Consider the following 19,051-nt stretch of genomic DNA (forward strand, 5'->3'; position numbering starts at 1 on the left):
CAGATATTACCATTTTATAAATAGAAAAGGTAAGGGGGGGAGGAAAGCAACACAGATTGTTTGTGTTTGACTCTAACAGGCTGCAAACAGTAGGATGTTTTCTATCTTCCACGAATTAGCTATCTTTACCATCTGAATCTTCCCTTTTGGTGGAAAAGCCATTATCCAAACTAACAGCACTTTTCCCAGCTGAAAAGCGGCATCTAGTTTTTTACATTTTGGTGCTTGCTTTGCATGGTTCTGTTTAATTTTTCTGGGCTCGGCTTATTGCAGTATTCCAAACAGGTATATGAATTAGCAGTGATTCTTCCATCCCATCTCTCTGATAAACACATGCAAATGTTTGAAAGGTAAAGAATGACACATGAATTCCTTCTCATCTGAAGATTAACCCTGGTGTTCTCGTGATGACCTCACATCCCAGGAAATGATTGCTTTTATTTTTGTTAATAAAAACACACTCCTCACTTACCAAACAGCAAGGATTTCAACTGAAAAATCGGATACACTTTTTTGCAGTTTTTAATGTCCTCCCAAGGTATCATATTCTGACAGGCATCTGAAAAATGGTGAACATATATGCTGCAAAAGCAGCATCACTGTGCACCTGTATTGTGGCAGAGATCTGCTCCATGTGCAATCTAGCCCTACTACTACTAATAATAATAATCCAGGAAGGAGGTGGTAGCTGTTCATAAAGGTCAAGAGTGTATATGAATGGTCCCTATGCACGTAGATTCCTTGACTACGTCCCAAAAGGATGTGGGAGAGAGGTGGTCTGCAGAACAGCCTCTCCATAATATTTTGGAGGGAATCAAATAGATTGGATTAATGTAGGCCTTGTGCTGTTGTTGTTGGCTATGGGCTTTCTGGCATGAGCCAATGCATGGAGCAAGCAAATCTGGCTCAAAAAATGTGTCCTCCAAAGATATCCATGCAAAGAGTGAGAATGGTCAGCATTACCGTACCACTAATACCCAGTAACACAGTTAGCTAAAAGAGGGAATGGAGAATTAGACTAACTGGATTTAGCTACAGAAAACTGGGATCAAACTCTAATACTGTCACTTTTCACACATAGTCAAGAGTAAATTTAGCAATAATTCATGTTTAACACTTGGTGAAAACACAAGATCAAAGAACCCCTAAGGAACAGTCAATGCATTTCAGAATGGTTATCCAAAGGATGACTCTATGGACATGACAGCCAGAAAGAATTTGGATGCTGAACTTTTGAGTGAAAATACATTTTTTAATTATCCAATGGGCACAAAGTGTAGGATAAGTGTCCTGGAAAATTACAAATTCATGGACTCAAGGACATTTATGCTGCCTTCATTAGGCCAAATAAGTCACCATGAACAACCTGGATGAGGCTGATAAAGCAAGGAGTTAGGAACTTCAGGAGAGTGTGACTGTAAGCAAATGCACAGAATAGAAATGTAGAGAGTTTGCTAGTGGCTTGAATAATAGAATTGTTTGAATATAAGATTGGGGTCCTCTTGTAGTACATGTAATATATTGAAAGGACAATCACAGGGAAAACATCCCCCGGCAATACCAAGAATAGTTCTGATTGTTTTTGAATCTTTAAAAGCTAACAGAGAAACTGTGCTTATCTACCAGAACTTAAGAACTGGTATGAACCCAGATAAACGCCACTATATTGCTGGAAAGGAGAGTGTCAAGATTCTTCTGGTAGCACATAACTATATGATTTAGGGCTCAAATTTACCACGTAATGCATAGAGTGTCTCACCCCCACTCTGACCCCTTTACATCAGTAAAACGGCTGGAGCAATGCAAAGGGGCTCAAAAAGGCCTGACTGTTTGAGAGAGAATTCCTCTGGCACAGGAAGTGAAGACTTTTCGCAAGGTCTGACATAAAGGGTTTGCCAGGGTGGGTCTGGAGGGGGGTGTTAAGAATGGAGCTACAGCACCTACAACTGTGAAGATTCTGGGCAGTGTTGCTGTCCATAGGCAGCCAGGGGCAGGCTGCCATAACATAAACAGCCCCACAGCGCTGTCGGGCATGTCTACACTGCCCCTCAGTTCAGACTGTGAACAGCAGTGTGCACCAAAGTGCTGCACTGTAACTCCCCAGTGTGGATGCTATGGGCACAGTTAAAGTTCCAGAGTTTGCACTATTCCCAGCTTTGCCACTGGACTGCAGAGTGACCTTGGGCAAGTAACATCATCTCCTTGCATCTCCGGTTCCCCATCTGTAAAATACGGATAATGCTACTTACGGCCTTTGTAAAGTTTCCCAAGGGAAGTGGTGGAAGCTCTATTGGACAAAATACTGAAGGATTGTACTATAATAGAACAATCTTGAATAGGCAACAGGAGCAATGATGCCTTAACAGGCTATTCCACTTATAGACTCTGCGATAAAACTATTAAATTTAGATCTTAGTACTACTGCTTGTTACTGGCTTCTTTAAGCATTTTCATTACATTTTTATGCTCTGTGTCTGGGCTAGTTAATTTATTGGCATGTGCCAAACTGTCATACATTGCTGCAGCGTTTATGTATTGGAGTCAGATTTTTAAAAGCTGACCTCCAGTTTCATGCCCATAATATTGAAAGTACAATATTGTGGGTACAGTTAATGTCAGACATTGAAATGTCTCATTTACCGGCACAATCTGGTACTTCAATGTCTAAATGACATTAATTATGTGTGCAATTACTTGTGCCCACAAAAAGAGTGGCCGGGTTCAGGCCAGGCTCAAAACTTGGCTTTATATGAGAGTTTCAGAGAAGTCACATCGTGTTAAGACTATTGTGATTCTGAGAGATAATAACTTGGGGGTTAGGTTTCATGGGGGCTATCTTTGGTTTCCCCGTAGTGGCTGATGTCATTTATGAGTCCTTGCTTGGAAGGAGGAATAGGGCCCCTTTGTCTATATCTTGTGGGGTTTATTGGCTCAGAGGGCTAGGGATGCCATGAAAAGTTCAGTCAAATATTAATTGCCTTTCATATTTTAAACACTGCCAGTTGCTGGCTAATTAAGTAATCAGTTGACATGTGACCTCGAGACCAAATTCGGTCAAGTATTATGTATGTTACTCTCCTGTTTTAACCTGGTTGCATTTTTGCACCATTCTAAATGGAATTCTTTGCCATCTTCCCTCCTCAGTATGCTATGCTCTTTCATTTTCTCAAGGCCTTTGTGAGGGCACTAATGAATTCTTGTTAGTGTTTACTAATGTAAATTCATTCTTCGTTATCCCTGGGAGAGGAGGATTAGTGACATGACAGAACTTATTATTCCTGGTACTGCTATATAATATTTATTGTTATTCAGTACTTAATTCTGTAGTACGCCCCACCAACAAACAAAAACAAACGAACAATATATATAAGCAAAAACTATGGGAAATTTTTTTAGCACAATGCACAGAAATCGTCATGGCTCCCATTAACATCAATAAGAATTGGACAGCTGCATTCTTGCATGTTACAATAAAAATATGTTCATATTATGAAATAATTCCTAATTTTCTGGGGACATTATAATTCTAATTTCATTTTGCTGAAGTGAAAGCAGCTCGCTTGGACTAAAGAAGGACACATTTTTTGGACTGGCTAGGTTATTAATATCCTTCCAATTATTTTAACGTATTGGGAATGCTCCCAACATCTTCATTAAAGAAACCTTAATGGTTAAGGAGAAGTTTGTAAAATACACATGAAGCATTCATGGTAAAGCTCTTAAAGGGCTTATCCTATAAGGATATAATTCACCCAGGCTCCCAACACAGCTATAATTGAAATTTAGGAAGGCATGTCTTTACAACACTTGTTCTTCAGTTTAGTGGGTTGAGGGAGAAAGTGAAAATGGAGTATGCATAAGAGTCTGTAAAAGTATTATAAACTGTGAAAGATACACGGGCCCTGATCCTGCAACCACTTAGGCATTAGTAACTTCAGACATGAGGAGTCCCATTGAGTTCAATGGGACTGCTTGCATGCATAAAGTTAATCCCATATATAAATGTCTTATCTATGACTTTTTTTTTTTTACTAATAACCCACATAGGTCTCCTACCCTTGAGTTATATGACCACCAAGTTTAGTACTGAAAATACCTTAACACTCGATCTGTATAGAACCTTCTCTTAAAAATGGCAGCTACAAGCCAAAGGGGCGGGAAAGTGGTGGTGGTGATAGGCATGTGAAAGTTATTGTAACCCAATTGGTCAGTGTCCTTTGCGTGTCCCCCTCACTGCTGGATCAACTGAGGATATGAGTCTGTTGCAGACCCCATTTATACAACCTACCCTCTTCAGCTCAACTTGTAAAAGCTCATTCTTTCCTGCTCTGGAGATCCCTAGTTCAATCCCTGATGTCAGACAAGATGGTGATTGTCAAACTGTATTACATATCTTGAACCAGACGGAGTTATTGCACCAGCAATGAACATGACCCATTCAGTGGAGCTGAAGTTAAGTGTTAAAAACTATGATCATGTGGTTTGACAAATTGACAGAGGATAGAATACCCAAAGCTGGAGGCTGCCAGAGGCCTTTTTGAAATGCTTCAAAAAGTACTGAGTCTCCTGACATGGTGTCTGGGGAACATCAGTTAATTTTATAGGCTCACGTTTCGGATCTATGTAATTCAATCTCAGAATTAAGCTATTGTATGAAAGAGGGGACTTGCTGGGCTTTCCAATTCACCAAATGGCTTTCCTTGCCGAAAATAAAAGACAATGCAGATTTCCCTGCACTCAGAGGGGGTTTGTTCAAAACTCCATTAATACTGAAGCTTAACTGAGATTTCTCCATCTTCAGCAAGACTATTTCCCTGTAATACTTGTTCCTCTGGTAACTATTTGGCATGGTGCCAGAAAAAGGACTGGAGGTTCCTATAGTATCTAGGTTCTTATACTCGCCAAAATACAAGCACCACATTGATATACAACTTACCCTTTGGAATTGTGGGGTCTTTTTCATATCTATAAGAATAAATGGTAAAGACTGTAAGCTTCTCAGGGCAGCAGCCTACCCTTATTCGGCTGTTAATTGCCTTGCACAGTTATGGCCATATATACAGGAGCGCTGCCAGCTTTTCTGCCGCTCTAGGCGGCGGAAGGTCCTGCCCCGAACTGCCGCCTCCCACGGAGGCGGCGGAAGGTCCCGCCGCTGAAATACCGCCGCGGTCGCCACCCCCCAAATTGTAGCGCCCTAGGCAACCGCCTAGGGCACCTAATGGGTTGCGCCAGCCCTGAATATATATAGTGTGCAAGGCAATTAACGTCCGAATAAGACTAGGCTGCTACCCTGAGAAACTTACAATCTTTACCATTTTTCTCAATATAATCACTCGTCAGCCTTCCAAAAGCAAAACTGCTAAGTTCTTATGGTGCCCCCTCATCAAAAAATCCTATGGGACAAATCTTACAGTAGCATTTCTCATAAGTTAAAATACTTGTGTCAAACCAGACAGACAATCTCCATCAGACCATGCTTCAAATGAAAATCAAAAGGTTGTTGTGTTTTACAAACTACCAGTGACAAAAAACAACACCAGATTCCTAATTTTAATCCAGGGACAACAATTAGAATTCAAATATGGGATCTGGAAGTAAAGAGTCTGGGCTTCACTCACATAGGTAGTCAGTCTCAGTTACCCTGAAGAGATTTACCAACTGAAAATTCTGATCTCAGTTACACTCCAGTGTAAATCTGGAATAACTAAACTGCATCAATGAAGTAACTTCATATTTAAACCAGTGGCTGTATGAATTTCTCCCACAGATTATTTTCTCCCACGAACTTGTAACTACAGTGCAGTAAGACAACAACATGCCCTACCTGGCCATCCACTGTCAAAATAAGGCTTAATGAGTTCTCCAAGTTTTGTCTTGTCTGCAACAGCTTCCTTTAGCAGTTGCCCGCAGCAAACTGAGAGGAAGGAGGAACAAAAAGACACAAGGTTAAATTTTAAAAAGGAAGCAAGCAAGAAAGGGAAAAAAACCCAAGAAGCTGCATATTGGAAAAAGGTCACTGAATAAAATAAAAGTTGTGGGATTTTTTGGATTTTTGGGGTTGGTTTTTTTTTTGGCCAAGCAAACCCAAAAGCAAAGAGATTGAGCAAGGGAGAATACTGAATAAAAAAGAATACATTTGACAAGGAACATATTAAAAACGGAGGCAGAGAGAAAGATACTAATCAAATACGTTACTAAAATAATAACTCAAGGGATAGCTGGTGGGGTTTTCACTTTTTATAAACTTATAATTACTGAATAAAGTTACACTTGCTGAACAGCTCTGCTGGAGGTACAGGATAATATGCAGTTCAAGAAAGTGGCCCCCTGGATCATTTAACAATCATGTAAGAATTATATTCATGAAACTGTGCTAATGCAATATGATGGTTCAGAGTTCAGATAAGCAGAACATCATGAAATTTAGAATTAAGGTACCAAATCAGGACCACTGCATATTAAATAACAATACTTTGTACCTGTATGGCACATTTCATCCAAGCAAATTAATTAAACCTCATTACCCTTACAGGAGTTAGATAAGTATTAATTATTATTATAATCAATTTTATTTTTGATTAGTCAAATGACAGTCATTACTGCATTAAAGGATAAAGCTTTTGTTAAAATTAATAAAATATTTTAAAAATAAAGATACAATGTAATGGGGGAGGGATAGCTCAGTGGTTTGAGCATTGGCCTGCTAAACCCAGGGTTGTGAGTTCAATCTTTGAGGGGACCACTTAGGGATCTGGGGCAAAATCAGTACTTGGTCCTGCTAGTGCAGGCAGGGGGCTGGACTCTATGACCTTTCAGGGTCCCTTCCAGTTCTAGGAGACAGGATATCTCCATTAATTTATAATGGAATTAACATACTTCAAGGTACAGTAAGGTTTTACTAATTCTAGTTGCAGATTTAATTTTTTTATTATAAAGATTTAAAAAATAAGGATTCTTATCTTTTTTAATTTTATTAGATAATGTTTGTTAATTATTTGTAGTGTATTTTCAGACACATTTAAGTAAAACGATAATTGTTCAAAATAAAAAATACAAGGGCCAGATCCCCAACTGGTATAATTTCAACATAGCTTCATGACTTCAATGGAGCTACACCAATTTATAGCTGCTAAAGATCTGGACTGAGAATGTTTTCCTTTAGTTGCAATGATCTTAAGGAACATACGAGCCCACTCTTGTAATCCATACAGGGAACTCACACTGGACTCATTGCAGGTTCTGAGCACATAGCTCTTACAGGATTGGCCCATGGCTAGGACTAGTGTAAATGTAGGACTGGTCAAAAATTTTCTGTCAAAACAGTTTTGACAGAAAAGTGGGTTTTTCAACAAAATAATTTTTTTTTTGCAAAAGGTGTCTGCCTTCTGCAGAACATTTTGAGTTTTTGTCAAAAAAAAAAAAAATCAAAATCTAAAACGTATTTGTTTTCTGTCTAAAATGTTGGTTTGTTTGTTTTTTGACAAAAAGCCAAAATTTTCCACACCAATGTAGACAGACATGTTTTTTTGTTTTCATCCAAATTTTTAATGACACCCCCGCATTTTCTGATCCGTAATAATATGGGTAAGATCAATCAGTTCTTATTCACAAGCGTAATCTCACGGGATTGCTTCGCTGAGGGCCTGATCCAGCTCTCATTGAATTCTTTCTGTTAACTTCAGCAAGTGTTCAATTAAGTCCATAGGACTCGTCACATCAATATAGGAGACAGGATCAGGCCTACTGCTGTCTTTTTTCCCTAAAACTTATTATTTCTGGTTATTATTGTAGAGTTTTGTGTGTTTAAAGCACACTAATGAAATCTGCTTAAATATTACTTGAAGGAAAAGAGCTGATCAGCTATGCAATTTTACAGTGACAATTCCAAAATATCGGCAGTTTTTCCAGTATTACATAATATTACACAATGTGATTGCAAATTACATTGACTACATTGCCAGTTGTGGTCTACTTTAGCCTACTTTGATGCACTTGATACTATGAACATGTATCAGAACAAGCTCCATGTGATGTTTTCTGGGGCTCCCTTATAAAAGGCAGAGAAAGGTCATTTTGATATTTGTTCCCTTTTTTAAAATTATATATTTGAAATGCATAAAAACTAAGAGTCTTCTTCCCATTTCAGAACCACTTTTCTTTTAAAAGCCTCCCAAATACTGAGTAGACATGTGAAAGTGCAAAGTCATTATGCAAGACCCACTGATGCGATGGAGAATTCAGAGCACTACAGACTGTTCACAGGAGTACCTCTGGTGTATAAGACGTGAAAAACAACTGATCTAAAGGGTATAAAAAATGATGACTAAAAAAAATGTTGGAGCTAGTTTGGCACAGGATATATGTTTTTATTGGTTAATATTTTTTTATTGCAAGATTTTCCAGCCCCCCCCGCAAAAAGTTTGACATCCACAGTGATGGACTAACAGAGAAATTTTACGAGCAAGTAAGACAGAAAGACAGCAAAAGATAAACGATCAAAAGGAGAGAAAGAGGGAATGGAGCAAAGTGCATATTTACTGAGAACTTACTGTTGACAATGCTGTATTTCTGAGCTATTAGTGCTGCCTGCAGGCTCTTCCCACTGCCTGGGGGTCCACAAAAGAGAATCCGTGGTGTAAAGGGGGCAGCTGATCGGCACCAGGTTTGGACATAGGTCAGAGCTAGAAAGAGAACAGAAGGATAAGAGAGTCAGATGCCGATAAAAAGAGTTAAAATCCATTTACTTTTGCTTTCTTAACAGAAACAATAATTGATTAATTTCTTTATTTATGACTATGACATTATCATCATTTATTTGTATTACATGAATTGAGATCAGGGCTCCAACATAACTGACATATTCTATCTGTAACTTACCATACTATGGTGACAGGCATTTTAGGAAACCTATAGTTAAATTATACTTAGCACTCTTATTGTGCCTTTCATCAGTGGATCTCAAAGCACTTTAACAGAGAGATTCAATTATTAACTGCACTTGTACCATGTAATTTTTAACAGAAACCAGCTTTGCTTTTTAGCTACACTTACCATGCAAGCTGCAGGGGGATTATCATTACATTTAATAGTTATGGTAGTTTCTAAACAAATAGATATAGTAATTATGAAAGAGGCAGGATGTCAATTTGTCATGACACGTCCCCAGCTTCATATGTGATTAATGCCCTCCTATTTAGTATGTTTTAAATTTTTGTGGCACTAGTATAAAGTCATGACACAATATAGCATTGATGCCATATAATTACATGTGATTTTATTCTTGTGCACATCATTTTTGCATGAAGGGTAAAGACAATTTGATGTTTTCAGCCCAGCTCCACTCTCCCTGTTGGGTATCGCTTTGTTTTTGTTGATCTTGCTTTGTATTGGGTAGGAAACTATTAATTTTATATCAGTCTAGGGGCCCATCTCCTGGGAACTTTGAAAAGACCATAGACCTTGTAAAGAATAATTCAAATTGTTGCATTACAAGTGATCCCAACTTTGCTGCAGTCCTAGAAGAAGAGTTTATAAGACAGGTCTGCACAAAGGTACAATAAGGTTTAGCTTGATAATGAAAATATTTTATCATCAGAATATTTGGAACACAGTCTGCCAACATGTTGAGAGACCTTCAACTGCCATACTCCTTTCAGGATCAGGCCCTTGATGAACAAGAAGAAGTAGATATGCAGTGTTATTGTAGCCGTGTTAGTCCCAGGATATTAGAGAGGTAAGATATTACCCCTCCTATCTTGTCTCTCTAAAGAGAAATAGAGACACTTAAGCAAGACTCTAAATTTCCCATGTTACACAATACCGTATGTTCTATGGAAGACACAACTGAATATCTTAATGACTATTTCAGTCCAGACAACCTTAAATTCATATAGATTCTATGAAGATGCAATGGAGTCTCTGTGATACACACTATATTTAAATCTATTAAAATGGGTACAAGAATCCAAATCTTAGACACTGATTTTCCCTTTAAGAATAATCCCATAGTCTAAACAAGATCTCCTTCATTTCAGTTGGCACTTAGGGGATTTGTGCTTTAATCTAGCATTTTACACGTTTTTGAGACACTAACTTACACTTGTTTAATGATCCCCCTTTGTGTCTGATTTCCAGATCCTTGTACCTCCTACTGTCGAAAAAAGACAGGATAGGACATTCCAGTTCTGACATTTCTAGCTCCTGAACTGGGAGTAGTTGCTAAGGAGTACTTGAATCATACTGCAAGTGCATGGGATACATTCCTTGCTCCCAAACCACGGTGAATGCTGTACAGCTGAGATCTCTGAATATATTGGATGTGAGTCTGATCTCACACCAGAGTAAATCAGGAGCAATTCCAATTAAGTCATTGGAGTTGCACTGGTGTTTAATTGGTGTGGGATCAGAATCAGACCCTCAGTTCCAAAAAATCTAATGAAGTTGCAATTTCTTGACTCCCTTTCTCACCCACATCTGTCATTAAACATACAAATCTTGAAAATCATAATCTATCACATAATTTATCCAAAAACAAATGTCAGCTAACCAAGGAGGGCTCTAGTTATTCTAAGCACTTTCCTCAACCAGGGTATCCAAAAGCACAAACATTACTGGCAAACCACCCTGCTTACAAATGATGCTTAATTTGCAGTAAATAACCAAGTTAATTAGGAGTAATGATCCCCCAGACAGTCTCCACATCTAATTATTCCTTAAAAAAATATTTGGCTGCTTGATGCACTGCAGAAAAAGATCTAGAGAGGATTTTTTTTTCATTCCAATTTTCAATTTATCTCACTACATTATTAATTAATAATAATTAATATTCAGGCACTCACATTTTTATTTACAATTCAAGGCATGAATTCTTTATGAATTATGATATGAACTTTTAAATTTAATTAAGTAATTTAGAGGTAATTAATGTGTAAATTCCGAATATATACTTCCTAGTTGTTTATCTTAAAAGTGCAGCACTTGTCATTAAAAAAAGACCTTTTTGAGATGCAAAATTACAGGGCTATAATAGACCATCAACAGGCTGACAGATACAAAGTACATTATCACTTGGTCTTCCCGACAGTTTCCTCATTTTTTTCCATGAAGAATCAACATGCAACATCAGAATGCATCAAAGTAAAGTTGAACAAAAGCAAACAAAGGATTACCATGTAGCAAACCTTTCAGTGCAGGCAACTTGTATATAATGAAATACAACCCGCCTTGAACTACTACTACTTGTTAATAGACTTGTGCAGGTAATACCTGTACAGGAGACTAGCAGTGGTTCCAGTATGTATACCAATATTGATACTGCAGGCTTTTATAACTGTAGTTCTAGGCTTCTCCATCACTTAGGAAATGATTCTGTAACCCTTACTCACATTGCGTCCCCAATGGGACCACTCTTATGAGGAAGTGCTTTTCATTGTGAGTAAGGGTTGCAGAATCAAGATGACCTCCCATTCAACCATGCCTGTTCTAACCAGCAAAGAAGCTGTCTGGAACAGCCCAAGCTCAGCAGGCCACAGGGAACACAATCAAATTAGAGACAAGTCAACATTGACTGATACAGGTGAGATCTTAGTCCTATAATTTGGCCCAGTTGTCTCTAAATGTTGGGAATCACTCTTTCAGATGAGAATTTGTCAGCTATCAAATTTCCTTCCAACTGTATACAATCGATATTTACCCTGGGAGAAGACGTCTGCACAAGGTTGGTCGGCATTGATCGATTTTAATATTTGCTGATAGATCTGGAAAACTCTGGGAAAGTTTCTATGATATTCCAGCAGGTGCTTTGCTGTTTCCTGTTCAGATATGCCTTCTGCCTCCACCAAACGCTGTTGCACCAGAGGGTCGCTTGGCCAGTCAAAGGTGGTATGGTACACCTCTAGAAGTTAAACAGTAATTAGGACCCAGTAGGAAAAAGAATTTGATAGAACTTGTTCAGCTTGCAAAAAGGTTCCTCACCATAATCAAGGTCTAGATTGTACCAAGACCTTAGGTTAGGGCATAAGGAGAGGGGAAGCACAGTGATTCCTTCCTAACTACTACCGTATAGCTCCACAAGGAAGACAGATAGTGGCAGAGAGAACTAGCCAGCCATGTGACAGTGGGGGGTAGGTATGTTTGTGTCCCTTAGTCGGGTGCAGCAGTGTGCCTGCTACCACTACACACGAGGATCTCCAGAACAGATCTATGCCTATCTGGTACCATCAATCCTTTAATTAAGAATAAGAATAATACTTTGCACTTCCCTACCACCTTCCACCTAATGATCTCTAAACACTTTTTAAGCATTAAAATATTGATTCCTATAGCACAGCTGTAAGGTAGGGTATTATCCCTGTTTTCCAAATGGGGAGACGGAAGCACAGAATGGTTGCCCACGGTTACACAAGAAGTCTGTGGCAGAGCTGGGAACAGGACTTAGATTTCCTGGCTCCTACCCTCAACTTTAACCAAGGCCTCTGTAGAAAAGCAAATAAAAGCCATCTCTTTAATTCAGCATGTCCTTCCCAATGCTACTCCTAAAACAATTGACATGGGTTCCTGTGGAATACCCAACGTGTGCCATCTGCAACATTGCCATTTCCTGTTGGCTCTCCCACTTGGCATCACACACAGTGGAGGTTATCCAAAGGTGTTACTGCCTTTTATGGAGAGGCAGACATTCAAAGTCTATCAAAGATGCCATGATAAATAGTAAAATTCTTATGGTATGACTACACGCATTAGGGTGACCTGTGCTGTAATAGAGCAGTACTGCTTGCCACAAAAAAACACATTCCCCACTAAATTGGTGCAGAAAACGATACACTTTGAATTTAAAACAAATTAAAATAAATCTGATTCAGAATTACACTGCCTACTCACATCGTAAAGGGACAGCATTACAAATCAACTTTAAAAGCATCAACACTTCAGTATCTCTTGGGTTGACATAAAAACGTTCTCCTAGAAGGGATCAGTAACAAAAGCATACTACACCTTTCGTGGATGGATCAATCCTTTTCCCAAGGTTCCTCTCAATAAGCACCATGTCTGGAGCATACAGCACAACTAAGCATAGAAGAAACAGAATAGAAATGCATTTTCAGTTAGTTACTGATTTCATTTCTTGGAGATGCTTCCAAGTGCGCTCTGCAAGTAAGGATGGATCGATGCAGTTCATGTACATCTAGCCATCTTCCCCATTTGTAATATTTTTCCTTATTTCCCTGTATTTTATCTATGAACATTTGATTTTGGGGGAAATTTTGGCCAAAACTATCAGTCAGATGGCACTTTTAGGAAGAAATATATTTTGTGATAAATACATAGCTCAATTTAGTACATTCTGTGATACAATAATCTTGTTTCTTTTATGGTCATTTACTTACTAAATTCAATAATTTAAGCATGTGCATTCAATCTTGCAAGGTTCTTCATCATTTATATTCTAATTAAGGGTGCTATTTTGTTCTTGGTTATACAGATAAAAATTGAGGGAAGAATTTGACCTTCAATATTGTTAGCTACCTTCAGAAATGACCATTTAAAACACATGCACTACATACAAGTACTATCCAATATATATATATTTCTAAACACTATCACAGTGATTCTGAATTCCTTTACTAACAGCGGAATTGTGTACAAATCAAATCCAAAGTAGCAAATTATCCTGTCCCTGCTGACTACCACTGGGGCTGGTTTATTACTCACACTTGAGCTGTGCAGTTTTTAAATCATTTTCACCTGCCCCACCCCCACCCCAATTTTCATTTTTCTCATGCATTTTGGATAGGTCCCTATCTAATAATGACTTGGAAATGCAGACAGTCCTAAGGTGGGGAGGGCAGGTGCAAGGGTCTTGTCCTTCAAGACCCTGCCACTATAGAATTATCTTTGCTTTGACTTACACAAGATTCCACCTGCGGCATGAAAGGTCAGGCTTAAGGCCTGGATGTATCCATTTCATTTGTGTGTATTGAGTAAATTGTATTTATTATTTTATCATACAGAGGGAATGCTTGGGGGCTCTTTTAGATCCTTTTTGCTCCCAGGGATCAATTAAAGCAGAATCCTTGAGATTTGGGTCCTGAGGTCAGAGGAGGTTTGGACTCACTGGTGAGGCAGAGGGGCACAGCTGTTTGCAGTCACTTGCTAGAAGAGGCTTGAATTTGCTGGACTAGAGGAAGGTAGTGGGCTCTGAAGTGGTAAGAAGACAAAGGTTCATCTAAGTAAATAGTTCAACAGACTGCCCCAAAGTTTTGGAGGGCCTGGGCCCCATTTAGCCATTTCCTCCAGTCCAGTGATAGTTTCTGATTTGCTCTGATCTCTTGGGCATGTCATACGCATTTAAGAAATACTGGTTTTAACATTTCAAGGTGTTTTTGTTTAGGTCACTAATGGCTTTCACCGCTGGCACACAAACAATCTTGTCTTTCTTACCAACATGTCTCGGAGTGATGCCAGCTGACTGCAGCATCCATGCTTGATCCCGGTTTTCAGGAAAACCTTCCAAAATCCAACCCTATTGCACAAAAAACATGAAAGAATTATTGATCTAAACCGAGGGAATCTTAACAATTAAATCCTAGGACTAAAAATCCCATTTGTTGAACACAGACTATCTGATTCTGATCTCATATCAGTGTAAATCAGGAATAAGTCATGCATTTAGACCAGGGCTTCCCAAATATTTCCAGAAAATGTACCCATTTCCCAGACTAAAACATCAGTTAACATTTGAATCTCCTTCTACCTCTTTGAAACACTGAGTTATCTCACCTACTCATACAAAAACAATTGTAACCTCATTTCATTCTTTCCTAGTGGACAAGTTCAACCTATGAAATTTTTTTAGAAGAGATTTAGGATCATAATCTTATACTGACCCTAAAACATATTCAGAGTACTCTTCCAAGAAATTGTTTAGTACAATCCATGCAAACCTCTGAAATGAATGACTGATGAAGACTCTTCCACACTGAGCTCCTCTATGGAATATCATAATCACATGCAATGAGAGGAGGGTAGTTTAATGTTTTGAAAGCTCGGTAGTTTCAGTACTGGGCACTTTTGAGATTTTTGAGTGTCGAGAAGATTTAATTACAATCTACAGATCATTGGAGACCCAATTCTGTAAGATGTCAAGAGCACTTGATTTTCATTCCATTCTAGTCAATGGGATTTAAGGACATAGCACACACACACACACCTCCCCCAGGATTGAGTTCTTGGTAATATTGCTAGTTACATCAAGTTTTTACCTCTTGAATATTTATCTGGATAAAGCCTGGATCCTTGGATCTGACGGAGATATGCTCAACATAGGACACAAGAAGGTGGAGAGGCAGCTGGGGGCCAGTTCATCCTCTGCATGTGTCAGAGCAGCCTCAGCGCTGCTCTAGTTTATGGTAAATGCCAGATGGGGATATTTGGAGTATACCATGTTCTTTCCAAGCGCACTGCCCCGGCATAACCCCTATTTGGGGGTGAGGTTAGAACAGACTAGTTGTAAACCAGTCTGGAATTCCTCTTTGCTGGGGGAATCTTCAGATGTCATCTTAGGGCAGCCTTATGACCCCTTTATGCCAGTAGAGTTGTACAATGGGGTCATAGCACGGGCCAAGGTCTGGCCCTAAATGCATAGTTCTTATTGACTGGTGGTTCCTCTTTTTCTAGAAAGTTGATCTCTTAACATTTCTATAGGATACATAAAGTTTAGTTGCAGTGAGCTGGAGACTTGCTAAATGCAAATGAATGTATCCAAATTTATTTATATTTTAGATTATTTATGTGATTAACTTTTTCCCTGATTCTGGATAGTTTAAAAAAATTATTACATTTATTGAAGTGTTTGGTACATGAGAAACACTCAGCTTGGACAGTGAAACCAGACAGGTCAGATTATTATCCACATTTGCCAGACAGGGAAACTGAGGAACAGAGCAGTGAAGTGACTTGCTCAAGTTCAAACAGGGAATCAGAGGAGGTGACAGGAACCAGATCTCTTCACTTCTTGTCCTGTGCTTTAGCTACAATATCATCTCTTCTCCCTTATTTAGGGTAAAACTCACACCCACACCCACCCAAAGCCCAAGAAATCAGATTTGATGTGAACCATTAAACAGGCATTACGGAGATATACCATTTACACATCCCAAACTGCAGGCAGACCATGGTGTTGCAATGCAGTCCCTCTAAAGTAGTTATTCCAGCTTTCTGCAGAGGGCAGTCCACCCCATCCACAATACAGATGTGATGCCCCTTTGCCTGCACACATAAAATTTTGCCTCAGAATGAGATCTTGTTTGGGTCCTCAGTACCAAAAATGAATTTCATCCAGCAGGAAAAAAACATCTCAATGAACTAGAGCATCAGATGTGTTCTACTGTGGATGTTTGGGAGAAAAGAAACTGACCATTTCCAGTGTTGAATGTGTCTGAAAGCAACATGCACTAATAACATCACCACAATAAAATGGACACTTACATATTCTACTAATGATTTATTTTTAAAGTTTTAATCTAAAAAACCCTCAAAGGATACAAACAAATGTCTTCTTTCTTGAAAAACAAAACAAAAGGCCAAAATACCCCCGAACAGCACAAACCCACCACTATTTCTACAATTTTGAAATATTCAAAAGAATACCAAGCCACACCATGGATTAAAAAAAAAGAGAAACTAAACAAATCTAAAGAGCAATGAGCACTGAAGAAAATATGCACTCTTTCATTATTTTCTTAAATTATACAGGAAAACTCATAGTAATGGAACCCTACTTCCCAGAGCTAATGAAGCAACAGAGCAAAAGAAAGAAAGAAAATCCTTTTGCTCCCTTAAGTCCTTGTTATAGCCAGATAAGTGCTGGACTGAACATCTTAAAAAAAGCAGCATTTACAGATCTATGAAATACCACAGAAGTGCTGCAGCATTACTCAATTTCTATGTGATGCAGTATCTGAAATCTACCTCTCTTATGGCTCCAGAGTCTAAATCTGCTAAACTTTGTCTCAATTTCTCTTTGTTAGTTGTTTAGCTGAACAAGTCCTTGTCACTGGACTCCCAACAACTCTCTGAAGTGCTAAGGAAGCTGAAAGAACATATCTTTGTATGAAAAAAAGACATTTTAATACTGTATTGCATTAGCTAGCAACCATCATCATCTCCCAGATAAATCTGAGCTCTATCACTATGGGGTACAAAGATTTTAGAATTATTTCAGGGAAACATAACTCAGTGATTTTTGTAGGAGGAAATCAGGGCATTCCAATTACACAAGAAAATAGAGTAGACTACTTAAAATTCCCTAATTAGCCCAATATCACTAACATGCCATCCTGCAGTTATCTGAGGGCAATTAAAAGAAGACTCCAATAACTGCAAGCCATTTTTGCCACTCCCAGTGTTTGCTTTATCAAATTAGGATGAACTACTGAATAAGGTCACACAGGTGCTAAAAAATCAATTTTTCCCTTGAGAGTTACAGAGGAGAGAGAACAGAAATAGGTTCCACCGTGTTTTATCAGTGTGTTAGGAACCCAGGCATTGTATTGGAAATGCGCTCTGTTCAGCCATACATGTGAAACGGAGTCCTGTACCCACTGTGGGCCAGATCCTAGGATGGTGTAAATAAGCATAGCATCTCTGACATCAATACAGCTCTGCCAATTCTCACCAGTTGAGGACCTGACCCCCATCTCCGTTCCATATTCTTTGGAATCTAAACTAAACAACATATTACAAGATTTCTGGTGCTGGGGCAGTTTAGAAGCATTACAGCTCAAAAGCAAATACTCGGCTATGAACAAGAGATAGAGGACGATCTTTTTAACAAGATGCAACACACTTTATAAGAGTCACATACAATTATACATATGCCAAAGTCCCTTAAAGCAGATAGCATACAATTTAATGGCTAAAAGTTCAAGTAAGAAATCATAGCTCAGGGAATAGCTGCTTGTAACAAATATATTTTAAGGCACTAAACAAATACATAATAAATAAACCCTATATAAATAGTTAGCTTTTTGGATCTTATTTCCAAGGGCTCTGAATTCCGAGGTACCAGTAGTCCCTAATTAGAATACATTATCCATCTACTTGACACTTCAGTGAAATGTCTATTCTACCACAGAGTTGCAGCTTTGTTCAGAGCAGGTTTATTGATATTCTGATGCATTCCCTCTCCATACCCCCAGTGGCTTGGTTCTGTTTTATCACACATCAAAAAGGCCGTATGCTCAGGGCACCCCATGCACAGCTCAGAGCTGGAGGTCTGAACAGCTGCAAGTAGTATGGTATCACAGGAGGGACAAGCTCCAAGCAGATGTCACAGATAAAAAAAAAAAAAAAAAAAAAAAAGACAGTATTAAGGGAGTGTGGCTTGGGAACTAAGCAAGAGGTAGCAACATACAGCAGAGCAAGACCTGACTTAAAATATGCCTATCATGCTTTATGCAAACACTGGTCTTTTCTGCCCTCCTGACTATCATTAAAGCGTAATTAGTAACTTCACTTGATAAGAATATGTTTCTTTATGAAATCATCTATTTTCTCTTCTCGATAACAATAACCTCCAGGCAATCCAAGCATAGACAGCATATCCTCACATCTAGCCATGAATAAAAGCTAGGTCCTGAGGATTCCATAATGCTTCATTCTGGGGCCATCATCTACTCCCCACAACTGGCCCCTCAAATCCCCTCCAACTTCAAGACAGTGATAAAGGCGGCATTCAGCTCTTGCCTTAAGGTCAGGTAAAGTCCTCCTTGGACACCTACCTCACTGTGTAAATCAGCAGCAATGAAGTATTTGTACGGATATCACCTCACTCCTTCAAATTCAAGGAATCTGGAGCGGAAGAAACCCAAGATCATTTCTCAAACATGGGTGTCCTTTGCTGCAGTGCAGTATTGCTATCAACCTATCAGTGATTGACACCTTCCACCCAAATAATAGTTACACTGATACTCGGCTTTCTTTTGTTACTGTTTGGCCTGAGCATCCTCAAAACTTATTACAGAAATAGAAAGCTATCGACACAGATTGGGTT

General features: G+C 38.8%; 1 protein-coding gene across 3 annotated transcripts in view; it reads right to left on the reverse strand.

The window, feature by feature from the left end:
* Positions 1 to 19,051, reverse strand: part of AK8 (adenylate kinase 8) — a 111,712-nt gene that overhangs the window by 58,118 nt on the left and 34,543 nt on the right. For 2 of the 3 annotated variants that reach the window (XM_034751916.1, XM_034751915.1), the window contains exons 6-10: positions 14,440 to 14,521; positions 12,994 to 13,065; positions 11,693 to 11,893; positions 8,550 to 8,681; positions 5,825 to 5,914 (exon numbers count right to left, since the gene is read on the reverse strand). In XM_034751916.1, coding sequence (XP_034607807.1) covers positions 5,825 to 5,914; positions 8,550 to 8,681; positions 11,693 to 11,893; positions 12,994 to 13,065; positions 14,440 to 14,521 — 577 coding nt within the window. The remainder of the gene's footprint in view (positions 1 to 5,824; positions 5,915 to 8,549; positions 8,682 to 11,692; positions 11,894 to 12,993; positions 13,066 to 14,439; positions 14,522 to 19,051) is intronic. The other variant, XM_034751917.1, reaches the window with a different exon arrangement.

The sequence above is a fragment of the Trachemys scripta genome, chromosome 17 (genome assembly GCF_013100865.1).
Source record: "Trachemys scripta elegans isolate TJP31775 chromosome 17, CAS_Tse_1.0, whole genome shotgun sequence".
Classification (NCBI taxonomy): domain Eukaryota; kingdom Metazoa; phylum Chordata; order Testudines; family Emydidae; genus Trachemys; species Trachemys scripta.